This window comes from Xiphias gladius, chromosome 16, assembly GCF_016859285.1.
Source record: "Xiphias gladius isolate SHS-SW01 ecotype Sanya breed wild chromosome 16, ASM1685928v1, whole genome shotgun sequence".
NCBI lineage: Eukaryota > Metazoa > Chordata > Actinopteri > Istiophoriformes > Xiphiidae > Xiphias > Xiphias gladius.
In genome coordinates, this window is record NC_053415.1 from 9,681,038 (window position 1) to 9,697,321 (window position 16,284).

Below are 16,284 nucleotides of genomic sequence, written 5' to 3' on the forward strand. Positions count from 1 at the left end.
CTAGTGGCTGCGTAACATCTTAGGACAGTTAACCAGCATTGTACATTAATTCTTAAAATAAATTTTATATATATATATACTTAGTTAGATAAGTATTCGGACAGTGATACATTTTTGTAATTTTTTCACCACAATTGATTTGAAACAAAGCCATCATAAAGTGACTGAAGTGTAGACTTTCAGCTTTAATTCAAGGGGTTTAACAAAAATATTACATTAACCGTTGAGGAATTACAGCCATTTTTGTACAGTCCCACATTTTTAGAGGTTCAGTTTCAGTTTAAACCTTTGACCTGCCATCCTGCACAAAGACATCATTCTAATTTGAGTTTCTGTCAGGATCAGCCCATAAATAACAGTGTTGAGTAGAGGAGGGATCATGAGAAACTGGATGGCCATGAAATTCTTTACATTCTGTGGCACAGATGCTGATCCATACCTTGAGTATATTATATCGAAAAGCAAAGCAGCTGTGACATTAAGCAAACACAATAAATATGGCTCACATGTCTGTGTAAACTTTCTCCTGTCCTCTTTTGATGTTAAAACTGACTTTACCAGCTGTGCATATGAACTTAAAATGAAGAGGTCATGCCCTATATAGAAAGACATAAAGATCAGTCCAACTATGTAGTTTGCTGTTGTTGAACTGCAATCAAGGTTAACAAATGACCAGTTTTCACAGTAATGTTTCTGTATGTGTGAGCCACATAATTACAACCATTACCTCAGAGCAGAGAGGTACAAGCCAGGACAAACTAACTAACACAGCAGTCTTTCGCACAGACATAAGAGATTGATACTCTAGTGGTCGACATATGGCCACAAATCTGTCATAGGCCATTAGGGCTAAAACAGAACAGTCAACCATTACATAGGAATATGTACCAAAGACTTGAGAAAGGCATCCTGCATATGATTTTACATGAATATCAGACAAAAGATTAGAAACAAATTAAGGATATAAACCTGCAGTCCCATAAAGTCCATTGATTCAGAAGTTACACAAACAAATATACATGGGTGCATGTAGGTTTTGATCCAATATTATGCTTAAAATGAGAGACACAATTACCAAAATGGCACAATAACTAAATAAAGTGAGAGAGAAAAGCGTGGCTCTGTAGTTGACTGTTTGAAGCCAGACAGTGAAAATACAACTATACTAGACGTATCACTCATTTGAAGGAATCCTCCAACACCAAACTGTCAAACTGATAAACAGTATTTAGAGGACAGTATGCAATGCATTGAAGAAGTTACAATGCTCATTGTTTGTCAGTATATGTCCAACTATTTTTATTTGTGATTTTAACAAAGTTTAACAACAATTAAGTTATCAGTACACAAAAAACTATAGCTCCCATGAAAATGTACCAGTGCAGCAGGGTGGGTATTTACGTCCTCATACTTGGTTATATAATGTTCAATACCACTCTCTTCTAATGTGATCTTGAGGCAGATGGAAATGTCGTGAATTTTGCAGATATTCGGTTATAAATCTAAGTATTGGACAAAATGAAATTTTGGCCAGATGATGGTACTAAATCAGGAAATGAGAGACCCTGAATATGTGTACCAAATTTCACAGCTGTCCATGGGCATAGTTGTGGAGATATTTCAATTTAAAAAAGTTAAGTGTCAACCTCATGGAGGTGCTATAGGAAATGCCACCACTTTTTCATTTCCTAATGCTATAGGAGATGTCAAAGGGTCACACGGCTAAATCTGTGGATAAAGGTCAGGCTGTTTGCTGACTTTGTAAAATGCGACTCCCTGACAGTAATATAAGCTTGTCACTCAGGTGAGGCAGTGATACCACCGCAAATGAACAGAAAAACATCAGTTTACAATGTAGAGCTGACGACAACTCCGTAAACATGATTAACCCATATGCTGGCCAGCATATTTCTGTGCACTTCTTATAGTGAGTAGAGAATTTAAAGCCTTGATGTTAGAAGAGAGTCCCTCAGCTCAATTACAGGTGTTCCTCTGGCTGGCAGTTCAAAGGTTAGAAATAATAATAATAATAGAAGTTCAATATTTTCTAATATTAGAAAGGTAAAAGAGACTACAACTGTAAGTGATCCTAATCTTGATTCCTTAAGTGTTTCGACATCTTACATGAACATGAGATTTATTCCTTGTTTGTGGCAGTAAACATAATTTTTCTTATATCAACCATGGGTCAAACAACTACAGTACATGTAACATGACAGGAATTTAGTATGACATCATTATATACAGTGAGTGTCTTTCAGCACCCCCAAACACCTATCTCATTCCGATGTACCCGACCTTCTTTTTTATTCAGGCCTGTACCTCTGTCATATAAACTTTATTCATATTTTAATATATTTTAATAATGGGCCAGATGGCTACGTGCAGTCTGGCAACAGAAAATTATCATCCAACTCTCCAGTCTCCCTCCACCTTGCTGAGTTTTGTAGCATCTCAGTTGGCAACCAGCTGGTGAACATAGTGGACATCCGCAGCTATAGAACCTGATATTTTTCTCTGGAGTTGGTGAAAGTCCAACCGTGGCTCAAAGGACTGTGAATAGATATGACACGAGTGTTGGACAATATATGAAAAAGGAATTTGGGGTAAAAGGCTGCAGTCCCACAAAGACTATTGCTGCACAGATTACACAGGAAGATGTCCATGGGTTCCTGAAGTTTTGCTTCCTAAATGATAGTTACAGTAAGAGCACTATTTACTATCAAGATCACACAGTAACACGATAAGGTAAAAGAAAAAAGACTGACTCTGTGCTTTGTTGTTGTGTCACTCAATCCTGATTAAGAAAATGCACTTAAAATTGTTGCATTGATAACTGTTTACCTATTTGTCCGATTAACATCGCTCTATCTTTTATCTTCTATATTGTCCCTGGCTATAATTTGCTCAAGTAGCAATATGAAAAGAGCAGTATTAAAATGTTGAGACACGATGGTTAGAGTAATTCACCAATTGTCCTGCAAACAGCGGAACTTCTTTTTTTCTTTCTTTCTGATAGTGTATGATTTACAAAAAAAGTAATTCAGCTTACATATGGGAAAATCTGTTTAAAGGCTCTTCATTCAGGGAGAACAGATACAGTAGAGAGTGTGCCATTGCCATGGATGGATTATGAGACAATGAGCCCACAAACATGTAGTTAAAAGCCCCCCAACCTTCCTTGTCACTTTGCGTCTCTTTGTGGTCATTTTATGTCTCTTGTGGTCATTTTGCGTGTCTTTGTGGATGGTATGTTTCTCTTCAGGGACATTTTGCAGGTGAAGCCCACGGGGCCCCACGGCCCTTTGGGCCCCCAGGCCTGTGCCGGGTAGGTCAGTTCAGTAATCCATTCATGGCCATTGCCAAACCAACAGTACATCTCAATCTACCACAGGACTAACTGCATTTTGCATTGTCCACCAGCTACCCATGTCCACCGAATCTACAGCGAAGCGTGCACAACACTCCCATGTTCTTTGATATCTTTGCCGCTTTAATTGGTTGAAGCAAACCCACATAAACTATTCCAAATCTCCAATTCAAGTTTTGCTTGTATGTTTTTCTTCCATTATACATTCTTCAGCCATCTGAGAGATATACAGAATAAATACAGTTTTCATGGGCAGCAACATGTACAGACACTTTCAGGGCCCCTTTTTTCAAAAACAGAAAGGGCATCTCTCTGGTCGTCAGGAGCACTGACCTGGGCAGCGCTAATTGTAAACATAATATGGGCAGAAGTTTTCATGGCTATGGTAGTCAGAGCCCTGTCAAAGCCTTAGCAGGGAGAACGGGAAGGTACAAACAAATATGTTCATTTTCCCAATGACACAGATACAGGCAACATGTGAGGAGTAAATGTTTTGTTTTACCATTTGAAAGGAACATTCGCAGATAAGACAAAGGGGGGTCTGGGGTTGCCTTCGCTGCTCACACCACTGCAGGACACATCATTTTAACTACATGATTGCTTACATTCAAGGCTGAAAATATTACAGTAGCTAAAGGCCTGGCTGATCTCAATTCAAGGATTTGTGAGGGGTCAGCTGCTGAAACCAGGGTGCAGGTGCAATGGGACCTACATTAGAGCAACATGTATTCAGGTAATAAGGAGCCCCTCACATCTATGACATGGCATAAAATGCACTTCCTGTATAAAATGTGCTAACACAGTTAGTTCAAGGGTCCCGTGAATGGACAGACTATACAATAAACATAAGATCGGAAGGTGAAACTCCTCCATTATGAACCCTTTTGAAATTGTGTGTCAGTTCACCGAAGCTAAATTTTTCTGAAACCTATTTTGCCTCCACTGAATCCAATGATTGTGCCAACTTGAGTGAAATGAATTGTTTTTGTCAGAAAAGTATTTTACTGTTATAAATGCTGGTATGACAGAGCCAAAATATTAATTTTGGTTGTTTCATCATCAGTGTTGATCTAGGATTTAATAAGGGCTGTGACTGCAGCTCGTCTGAATTGGCACAGCGACAGCCTCTGGAAACATGTTTTCTTTCATGCAAAGACTAAATGTTAACTTTCTCTTCCTCTGAGTTCAGGCTACTATTTTACTAATACTTAGTAAATTTATGACGGATAGTGAACAGACTCCTGGGCCCCTCATTTCAAAAAAGCTGATCATTGTGCAAATAGAAGGGCAAATATTTTGTTTCTGGCCTGCCATTTTTTATCCAAATATGCAGTGTTTTTAAATTCTAAATGTAGACACCTGATATCCAGTGCTGAATCATCAGCCCCACAGAAAACATCGGTATTCTGTGTGTTTGGGCCTTTTTCATCCAGTATCTAACACTAGTGACCCTCTCCCAGTTTAAAGGGAGTTCACACACAGTCACATCTGCATGGAGACCACTGGTCTCAGAGCATAACATCAACAATAAATTGATGTCCTGGGGATACAAAGGTACAGCGGACTAATGAACCTCAGGCTTAATCACCATGTTTACTGTGTATTTCTGTGGCTCTGTGACATTGCATCACAATAGCTGAGAGTTACATCAGCTAACCTTTATTATCTCATCAATAGCAAGCAAATCTCATGTGTATGGACTAAACACATCAGGCTGCCTCAGAGGAAATGTGTTGGTTGATGACCCTCAGTGTCTCGAGCCACTGTTTAGCCAAGTTAAACTTCCAGGGAAGTGTTTGTGTGTCACATTAACACTGCACGGAATAAGGAATGGTGCCTTACAGTGTAACCTGTATGCATCATGCTATCATTTACACTATAGTAACTAGTAATTGAACTATTTATGTCAGATTTTTCATTCAAATAAGTGAGCCAGTCATTATCATACTTTAAGATACGTGTTTTTTTTGTTTCTACATCTCAGACTGGAATGGCACGAGGCTGGAAAGTAACCAACTACATTTTCTCAAGTGCCGATTATACATCGGGCACAGTCAGGTGTGGTACTCAGCCTGTGAAAACACTCGTATAATGTCATCCGTGGTTCTGGAGGCAGCTTTCCAAAATGTGACGAAATAAACCTGATGGCGTCACATGATCGGGGTACTTGTGCTTGGCCTTGGAGACGATTGTAAGCCTGTGTTACATACTGGGGGTAGAGAGTTTGAATTTTTACCAGGCAGAGAGGTTCTTAAAAAAGACATTGTGCTATTGGAAAATATAGGATCAAGGTTTTTGGAGCTGAACCCATTACAGAGACTAAAAGTCAGAATATCTGTGCTACATTCATTTTGACAATTCACTTTTTAATCTGTCTCTTATAATGTTATGTGAAAGCAATACAAAGTAAAGTATAGATCCAACAACCTTGTTCTTATTTTTGTCACTTTGGCTACTATTCTGTTGATAATAATAAAATTATTCTTACCAAGTGAACTGCTGAGATATGAGAAGGTTTTGGCACTAAGAAACTTTTGCTTAGTTACTAGGTATCGTATTTGGTCCTCTATGAGGTTACAGTAATGCAACACATTGGTTCTTGTATTAGGGCAGTGATTTACAGTACAGGCAGTAAACACTACACGGTGGCCCTGAAGTGCAAAACACAAAAAGTCGGACTTATAAGGCCTTGCTCACAGTCACTTCACCATCCTAAAGGTATTACAAGGGGTTGAGGTTGAAGCTCAGATCAGTGCGGTCTACTAAAACACTGGAAAAACCATTTCTTTTTGGACCTTGATTATAAATAAGCAGGTATATAGATCATTTCTTCTTATTGGTTGCATTTCTTTTTGTCCTTCTTTTGTTACTTTGTTTGATGACATGTTTTTGATTCTATTTGCTTCAACTTTCTCATTTGCTTGTGTTTGTTTCGTCGTACTGCTCCTACACTCCTTTCCTACCGCTTTCACTGCTACCTCATCCTCTTCCTTTTGACTTTTTTCTTTCCCTTCACCAATGGCTGTGATCAGCACTTATTTGCTGTTTTAGTCTTTTTTTTTCTGTATAAACATTTCCAGCAGGCTTTGGCTCCAACTTCTACTGCCCACAGACAAAAACAGATTAAAAAAAGGAAGAATGGAATCCATTGAGAGGAATATTGTTTAATATATGTTCCCCTTAGTGGGTGAACATGAGACATTCAAGCATCCGCGTGGCTGTCAGAGGTTTATAAAGTCTTGCGTGCAGCATTTTCTATATCTGTTCTAGAAAACCTAAATCCCTCTGCATCTTTGACCTTTGTCAACATCCTCACATGACCAACTGCAAATTCCACTTCTTTACTCCCATTCTTTCATCTAACTTTTAGCACTTTCTTAGTTTTTCAGCTGCCCTTCCCCTCCTTTGAATTGACTCCCTCCTCTCACCATAGTGTCGTAAAATACCATGACCCCACGGAGAGGCCTGACCACCAAGTCCCATCACGTCCAATAGTCCTTAAATCCAAATTTAAATATAGGAAATCTCAGTTTTCTAGTGACAGTTCAGCTCTGAACTTCTATCCACTGCTCAAGAAATGTTTGTGAGAGAAGTTTGAATTTCCCATCTGGTTCCCGTCATCTGCGGAAATGTGATGGCATACATTGAAACCCGTGATGCGTTTGTCATTTTATTTGTGCGGCTGGATTTGCAAAAATGCAATTCTACATACTTAAAACTAGGCTAATGGTAAAACAATAAAAGAAAAGTTCCCCGATTGTAAACTCATAATGTAACCCGCAAAAAAATTTAATGTTTTTGTTTTTGAAAGAAGTTTTTTGGCACGTATTAACCTGGCCCGCCAATGAAGCCTAACTGTTTTGTTCGGTTGGGACAAGCAGCAGCTTCTCTCTGGGATCTTGAATCATTTGTTAATCAAATAATGTACAAATAATAATAATAATAATGATATTAATACTAATAATTGAAATAATTGATGTTACATTCCTTAATGCCCATAATCTATTTAGCTTTGTTATTTTGTGCTGTCGCACAAATCAATGTTGTTGAGATTTTGGTCAGTCAATTAAAAAAAAACTTTGGACAAACTTAAGAAAATTCTGAATAAAAAAAAAAAAGAAAAAATTCAAATAGATAAGGTTATGCTGTGATTTGGCTTTGTTTTTTAAAAACATCCCGAGTCAAGACCAGCGGCTCAGGGTGTTTGCCTGCCTGACAGCAGAATATTGGACTGGGGCTTTATTCAAAAGAACATCAGCTAGACCTGCTCTATATGAAAAGCGCCCTAAGAAAACTTCTGTTATGTTATGTGTGGCGCCATATAAATAAAATTATGTGTATAATTATATAACTACATAAATAAAATTCAAGTGAACTGGGATTGTGTCCTTTGTGCTGTATTTCAGCATAAGGCTGTTGTATCTCTCCATATGTGGGGCCAACAGAGTTCTTATCGTGGTCAAGGACAGAAGGTCGCACGAGCTGATCTGTATTTTACTTTCTAATTCATGGTGAATGAAATAGGTGTCAGCACATCACTGTAACCTTGTTTGCACTCACAGATGCTTTCAGATACCCATGAAGGGGCTCTTCCATTGCGCCCCATGCACCGGATAAAACGTATGTTATTTTATCTGTGTATGTCTTCAGCTGCCAACCAGTGATCATCCCCTTTATGTAGGATTTAACCAACCGAAGATAAGACAATTGTGTAAAAGATTTCTGTTTCACAGAAAATGAATCCTTAGGAGTGGCATCTCTGCCATGTGGGGAAATAACATGGCTTTTGTCTCCAGCATGTGGTTTTAACTGTCTGGACAAAAAGAATCTAGGAGTTCCAAACATCATATATTTACATTACGTTTCCTTGATTTGTTTCTATCATGTGTGACTTTTTTTTTTTTACTTAACTTCTGAAGCTGCAGATATTTTGCATTAATAATAAACCCCTCCCAATTTCTCCCCATCTTTTTTTAATTTCTCTAGGATCTACCAAAGACAACAAAATCTTACAATCACAGACCACAATGAATGAATGGCAGTATCATCCTAGAAACTTTAAATGGAGGAAAAAATAACCTTCAAACCTACTATGATTTTTTTTTAAATGAACATTGTGATCAGAATGAATCAAAAGGCCACTTTCTCTTTGTATTTGCTGTTAATCTGAGTAATGCTCAAATTCTCCTCTCGACTATTAACAGTCTTATCAGTGTCTGAAGCACTGATAACACATTTGAGACGTTGGCTGAAATGCTGATAAAGGATTCAAATAATCTGTTAACCTGATGTTGCTCCACTTGTGCTTGAAAAGCTCCTCAAACTGCCACTTACTATTATTGTTGTACAGTGTCCACTGCGGGGCTTTTCCACCACAAGTACATTTTAAACAGCCATCTGTCTTGATCATCTGAAACATGGAGTTTCACCTGTGATATTTGTGAATCGAAAAACATTATGATGACAAAACACTCAACTAATATAGTGACAAAATGCTTTTGATAGGATTGCACCATACGCCACACTAAATGCACTTAGGGCCATCTGTTTAAAATGAAGAGACTGTAACCCCCAAAAGAAACACACACACACACACACAAACAAAACAAATAAAGTCAAGAACCATGGTGTGGTGCCTTTAACTTGAGAAAATCGATTATGATTTATGGTGACTGAGTGAGGACTAAAGCAAATCATTTTTATCTTCTTGACCAAGCGAATTTATCAAATCGTAGAACAGGAAAGGGAAAAGTGTTTGACAGAACAAGGGCAACAAACTGAATGATATGAAGTTCATACGATCTATTGTAAAGTCAGAGCAGGCCTGTTAACAGCAGGTACAGACCACTGTATGTATTTCTGGTTGTGGCCACCAGAGGTGAGTTTTTCTCCATTTCATTGTTACACCTCTGCCGTGTGTGCTCAAAACCTGCAAATGCATTGACGCAGTGATCACAACTTCAACTCATTCCACACAGTTGTCCTCACTTTTCACAAAAACCCTCACAAAGACAGCAGAGGGACTGCGTGCAGATTTCTAACTGTACATCTTCTGCTCTCAGTGCTCTTCAGCTTCTTCCTAATGTCGTGAAATCTGTTTGCACTGTCAGTTCGGGACAAAACTTGTCTGTAACCGTTAAAAACCAAGACGTAAACGCAAATACCTGCTTATTATCCTGGCGCTTCTACCAAGGTTGGATTTGTCACACAAAGCTTTTTATATCCGTTGTGTCAGGGTGAATATTACAGCTGGAGTGCTGGGAATAAAAATCTATGTGCTGGTATAAATGATGGGAAAGATATTTTACTTTCACCGTGTATCACCACTAACTGATCACAGCTGTGAACCTTTCATTTGTTGTCCCACGTTAAAAAGAGTTTTATTGTTCGCCAACATCACTTTCTTCTTACACAAATGCCATGATGTGATTTTGATTGTATGAAGAGTTTTTAGAATACAACACAATTCGGGGCAGGCACTTTAGAATCTACTGTGTCTGACAATATGTTCAAATAATGGAAAAAACTGTAAAATATAGTAAATGTGACAGAGTGGTTCATGTAGAGTTAATGTTATCTAAAAAAGCATCAGGCCAGCAGACTGCTGCATGTGGTAGCTGTAGCACACGGAGGTCAGTCTCAAAACATTTAAATTTAAAAAAAACATCACATTTCTCTGACTTTATCTGGTTGTAGTCATCATCATCCAACAAGCTGCTTGCTGGATTAGTTGCCAGACAGCTGATACACATGTGATGATCACTGCAGTTCCTATTTACAACAGCATGTGGTGCTGTGGCATTTTAATTATACACAACTGGATCAGAAGTGAAGGTTAGGTATTCATACAGTCTGTACGGGGAGCAGAGTATTAGCGTTGGTAAATAGCTTGAAATCTAATTAGTATTAACAATGTGCATTGAGTGAAGATTTTTCTTTGCCACTTTCAAAGAGGTGCTGCTTCCTCATTGGATTTGTCCATCAGTCTTGTTCTGCTTCTGTAAAAAAAATATAGGCAGGAAAAGAGAACTTCTACGTGTGCAGAGTGAATTAGTTCTATCTTCAGTCCTGCTCTTTTCCCCCTGGTCAGCATCGACACAGATTTCTCCTCTTCTTTCGTGTAGTTGTATGTGTCTGTCTTTAGAGGACGCTGCAGGATCACAAACTAATCCAATATGTCCAGACATCGCATGGGTTTTTTTTTTTTTTTTTCTTTATGGAGGAAAACTGAAGGGCTGTTGTCAGAAAGCTGTGTTGCTCTGACGGTGGGGCAGTTTTGGGGAACGACACAGACAGGCACTGCTATCAGCACCAAATAAAGCGAAACATAAGCACCAAGGTGAACATTTTACTTAATAACTTGTTCTTGTGTAATTAAAGCCGTATCGCTATACACAGTGCTAACACAAAACAAAGGGTATAAATTTGTGACATTTCTAGGATTGTAAGAATTGTGTTGTGCGCTCATTGGCCACATTCCCTGCTTCAACGCCTCACAATATATTGCCTGTGTGTCATTGCTAATGTCTCAACAATCACACGTCCTGTCCATGAATGAGAAGTATTTTTTCTAGCATGCCTTAACATTTAGGTCGCAAGTGAAAGTAATAAAGGCCCAACTTGGCTTAGGTGGTCAAAAAACACTTACAGGGGCGGTCTTAAGTTTGATATGCAGTTGAACTCCTGCTTATGCACTGCTGCATTATTCAACAGCAAATAACACACATACGCTGACAAAACAACATTACAAACCTTATCGCTTTTATTCAAACTGTACACGTACAACAGGCTTATCTCGATTAAAAAAACAAGTAAAAAAGACAAAAATGAGTATCCCCATAAATACAATATGCCTTTAAAAAAAACAATCTGTGTTTACTTGGTTGGTTGCATATGCTCAGATAAAAATACACACAAACACACTCATATTCCTTCTGAAAACTTAGTACAACACAAATGGGTCAGTCTGGTATCATTGACACTGGCAGATCTCAGCTCATAAAATATTTTTGCCTTGTTAGGTAGAAGCACGATGGATGAGAGATGATTGTTGGGGAGCGCTCAAACCTGCATACTAATTTTAACCAGGGTTTGAGGTATGTAGTACATTCACAAGGGAAATGTGACATTTCTTGCATACAAACTGCTTTACCAGTATACTATAAAGATTGTTACATAGTGTGTTTTTCTAGTATTAGTATGTGTGGATTTGGGACACAGCTTTAGAGATTAAATTAAAGGACCAGAGCACCGGGTCTATAAGGTCGTGCCGTTGTGAGTTTTTCCTCAATGCTACAGGATGTTTACATCATTTACATCATCATGTGGTGTATCTAGAGAAAACGTGCTATACAACAAGAAACAAAAGCTTCTGGCAATCATATCCTGCCTTCAAGTTGACTCAAACACAGTCTCCTTCTGACTTTGTGAGAAATAAACTGATTTTCTGATTCAGTTCAAATGGCTATTATAATGCATTTAACAGTGGATTATCAATGGGACTAAATCACTGCTGGTTACTTTTTTCCTCACTTGAATTACTAGTCTTGAGTTTTCACAGATATTTCAAAAGCTAATTAGGGTCCAAAAAAATAAATGAGCCTCCTCAGTCCTGAAATACACCTTTGGGTAGTGTTATTTGCTGGTAAGAGCATTTAGTTGACAGGTTTCCCACTATTCTATTGAAGGGTTTCCAGTCATTTTTAAAAATATTTTTATGAACTTGTTAACTAGCCGAGGTCGTGCGAATGTTCGATGTTCGATTTCATCAATAAACAGAATCACTTTACTTTTAATAACCTGTTATATTATCTCCACTAATTCTATCCCAGATAAAACACCCCACCTTTGCTAAGCAGTCTGTCTCCACTACACTCTTTCCAAATAAAAAATATTCCCTCATGGTTGTGAGCTCTGACTTCCTTCTTACTGTTTCCATGATCTAGAAGATCAAACATAAGTCTGTTTTCTAGATGGAGAGAAAATAAATGCCATCTCTCTGAGTTTTGTGCTTGCACAACGTAGACACTAAAATAATGACTCATTAAAAACTCTAAAATGTTCAGTCGAAAACCATTTAACACTTCAAATGAAATTATACAAGAGTAAGGCAGATCCAGTAACAGTGGGCAGAAAACAGGTGTGAATGTGTACAGTCATCTTTATCCAGGATAAAAAAACATAAAAATGCTGAGCAATCATTTCCACTCCCATGGATTAAATCTGGATCCTTGAAATCGTGCCTTGGATGCCTTAAAAGCTTTAAAAGTCTTTTTGATGGGAGATCCAACAGTTGGGAGACCACACACAGCGACAAACAATGAGCTGTTGTGTCTCCATGACAGAGTGTGGAGGCCCGGTGTGCGTGCGTGTGTGTGTGTGTGTGTCTGTCTGTGTGTGTGTGTGTGTGTGTGTGTGTGGTCTCTAGAACGGTTAGATCCAGATCATCCTGTGGTGTATCAGTCATTTTTAACACTTGTAACCTTTAGGATAGCTGTGCAAACCAATAGATAACTTCATTCACCTTCGGAGTGAACATTCAATGCAGGAGCAAATATTCATCAGTCTGAAAAATTAAAGAAAAAAAAAGTGAAAAAATTAAAAATCGAGTTTTGATTTCTGGGCAGCCACTTGGCACATAATGGCAGAGTTGATGCAATATTCCTCAGATTCAAACGGGGGAGATTGTACTCTGCAATATTGAACACAGTATTAAAGCATTTCAGTCTTTAGCTAAAAGCAGAGTATGCTAACTTAAAATTTACAGGTAGAGTCCCAGCTTCCCTAATTAATGAAATCGCAGTCAGAGTGTGTGGCTGCTGTAGGGATCAAACGTATGACCTTTTGTCCACCGGCGTGGACAGAATGCCACGCTACGTGACCCGTCAGTCTTTTCTGTTGTGGTGTTTTCCACTGAGAAACTCTCACCAGAGTAGACAGGGAGTACATTCAAATTGTAATATTAAGGATATAATCAATAATAAGTAGGGAATTTCATATTTAAAGTAACTTCACCAGTCTGGCATTACAGTTCAGGGACCAGTGTGGCCATTTACACCAGTTTATTATCCAAAAGATGCGAAAGCCAGACAGTGGGCTGTCTGATGATGGCAAAAAAAGACGCCAAAAAAGAGATATATTGTAAGTTCATCCAACTTCTACTGAATATAGATCAAAGTTTGGTTGTGTCCAAAAACCTGAACTGCGGCCACAACCTAAAAACACAAAAAGCTGATCAAAAAATGAATGCCAAATGCCAAAAGAGCATTTTTTTGTTTTTTAAAGAAAGCTATTTGACCTGTTTTTCGTGGTTATTAGATCCAGAACTCCCTGGCTTAGTGACTCTTGATCCTCCAACTTTATACCGTCGTCTCTCCGTGATTACCGTTGCTAAGGCGCTTGTAAAACCTCCGCCACGATTGAAGAGTCTTCCCGGACCAGACCCAGAAACCTGAGGTGATCCCGACTATCATGGTCATCAGGTATTTGATCATGAACACGGTGAAGTCCGGGGTCATGGGGGCGAAGTTGTGGACCGGACAGGGTACGGCGAAGCGCTTGCAGGTCTGCATGTGCCAGGTCCGCTCCCAGTGCTCCCTGAAGGCCTGCTCGTAGAAGTAACAGGCGATCACTATGGTGGCCGGTACCGTGTAGAGCACACTGAACACACCGATTCGCACCATCAACTTCTCCAGCTTCTCGGTCTTGGTGCCATCGTGCTTCATGATGGTGCGGATCCGGAACAGGGAGACGAAGCCGGCCAGGAGGAAGGACGTACCGATGAACAGGTAGACGAATAGCGGGGCCAGTACGAAGCCGCGGAGGGCGTCCACGTTGAAGATCCCCACGAAGCACACCCCGGTCAGGACGTCACCGTCGACCTGGCCCATGGCGAGGATGGTGATGGTTTTGATGGCCGGGACAGCCCACGCAGCCAGGTGGAAGTACTGGGAGTTGGCCTCAATCGCCTCATGGCCCCATTTCATCCCGGCAGAGAGGAACCAAGTCAGGGACAAAATCACCCACCAGATGGAGCTGGCCATGCCAAAAAAGTACAGCACCATGAAGAGTATGGTGCAGCCCTCCTTTTTAGTCCCTTGGGCCACCATCCTGTAGGTCTCGTCCTTGAATTTATCCACGCAAACTACCTTGTCCTCCAGGAAAAACCCTGCAGCGTAGGCAACTGCCACCATAAAATAACAGCCGGACAAGAAGATGATGGGCCTCTCGGGGTATCTGAACCGCCGCATGTCCACTAAGTAGGTGAGCACTGTGAATAAGGTGCTCACGCAGCACAGGATAGACCAGATGCCAACCCACAGCCGGCCGAATTTCAACTCGTCCTCTCGGAAATACATAATCCCGTTGGGTTTAGTGGGTTCGCACGGGGCCCCGCAGTCGTTGACCCCCATGAAGCGATAACCCAGATAGGGAGGCACCTGCAGCTGCAGAGGGCAGGAGAACTGGTCGTGCTGGGGCACGCGTGGGTTCTGCCGGTCAATGTTTGGGGGAAGGGTCATCGGTTCGTGTGCAAAGGGCGAAGACGAGGAGGCCGGGCTGCCGGGTTCGGATGCGTTCTGGCCCACGCAGATCTCGCCGGCTCCGTGGACGGGGAAAGCCTCGCAGCGGAGCCGCTCCGGCCACTGGAAGCCGAATTTATTCATCAGGGCTTCACATCCCTGCCGTGCACGCTCACACAGGGACCGACAAGGGGGGATGGCCTGCTCCAGCACGGTGCAGACCGGCGCATACATGGAGCACAGGAAGAACTTCAGATCTGCAGAGCACTGAACCTTGACCAGTGGGTAGAACTGGTGCACCTCAAGTCCGGCGTCCTCCTGGTTCGTGTGGCCCAGGAGGTTCGGCATGATGGTCTGGTTGTAGGCGATGTCGGTGCAGAGCGGGATGGAGATGGGCTGGCAAAACCCGTGTTCTGGGACGGATATACCACCCTCACTGTTGTAATGCTGAGCAGAAGTGGGTGAGAAGGACAGCCCGCACACCAGCCACATGATCCGCAGCAAAACGGAGTCAGTGGTGGACCTGGCCGCCGCCATAGTTGAGGAGGAGGGGGGAGGGAAGGAAAAACTTTGATCCAAGTAAGACGATTTAAAAACGAGTGAAAAACCAAAAAGTGTACAGCAACTGTCCCAATACTTAGCTTGTAGTCAAAGGAATTCGACTTGAATTAGCCGTGGTCGACTTTTTCTTGTATTTAAGAAGATAAATCCAAATGAAACGTTCGTCGTGTCATGACTTCTTGATGGTCTTTGTAAGTGACTCCAAGCAGTCCACTCTCACTCCCCACCCGGTTAAAATAAAACTCAAAGTCCCGTTTTCTTGAAATAATGCAAACTCAAATCACTCCGGTGCGTTTAACAAAGAAGCGTTGTTACTATGGCGCAAGACAAGAAACGCGTAAAACATAAAAGACTTGTATTTCCACAGTTTTTCGACTTGACTCCGTGCGGCGCGTCGGTTCACATGCTGAGCGGTTGGAAGTCCAGAGGCTCGCTCTCCTCACTCCGTGCAGATTCCACCGGTTTCCAGGCGCCCCCTCCATTCACAAGACCCCCCCACCCCCCTCCCGAGAGAACGCAGGGCGCCTTGAAACCGGTGCCGCGTCTCAGCCAATCCTAGCGTTTGTTTTCCTACCGGACTCGTTCTTGATTGGCTTTTACTCTCCACCGAAGGAAAATATGTTACAGTAATTACATTACACCAGAGATCTTGCAAACATTTTAATTTATTTATTTTATTTAATTTTTTTGTTTAGGTTCTCAAAAAAATTCACCTATAGTTTCGTTTGTGTAGAGCACGTAAATTTCATAGATGGCACAAAAAAATGTATTAGCTTTCTTTTCTTGCTTTTATGAAAAAGAAAGTAAGCATGTAAATCCCAATCAGCAGGATAA

At 40.6% G+C, this 16,284-nt stretch overlaps 1 protein-coding gene and 1 pseudogene across 1 annotated transcript; both read right to left on the minus strand.

Annotated features, from left to right (window-relative positions):
- Positions 1–261: 261 nt before the first annotated feature.
- LOC120801633 lies at positions 262–7,966 on the minus strand (annotated as a pseudogene).
- Positions 7,967–11,118: 3,152 nt separating this feature from the next.
- LOC120801303 (frizzled-7-A-like) lies at positions 11,119–15,931 on the minus strand. The gene is made up of 2 exons (XM_040148113.1): positions 13,668–15,931; positions 11,119–12,935 (listed from the first exon to the last, which is right to left on the minus strand). The coding sequence occupies exon 1, from the start codon at positions 15,424–15,426 to the stop codon at positions 13,729–13,731; it is 1,698 nt and encodes a 565-aa protein (XP_040004047.1). The 5' UTR covers positions 15,427–15,931; the 3' UTR covers positions 11,119–12,935; positions 13,668–13,728.
- Between the last annotated feature and the right edge of the window lie 353 nt (positions 15,932–16,284).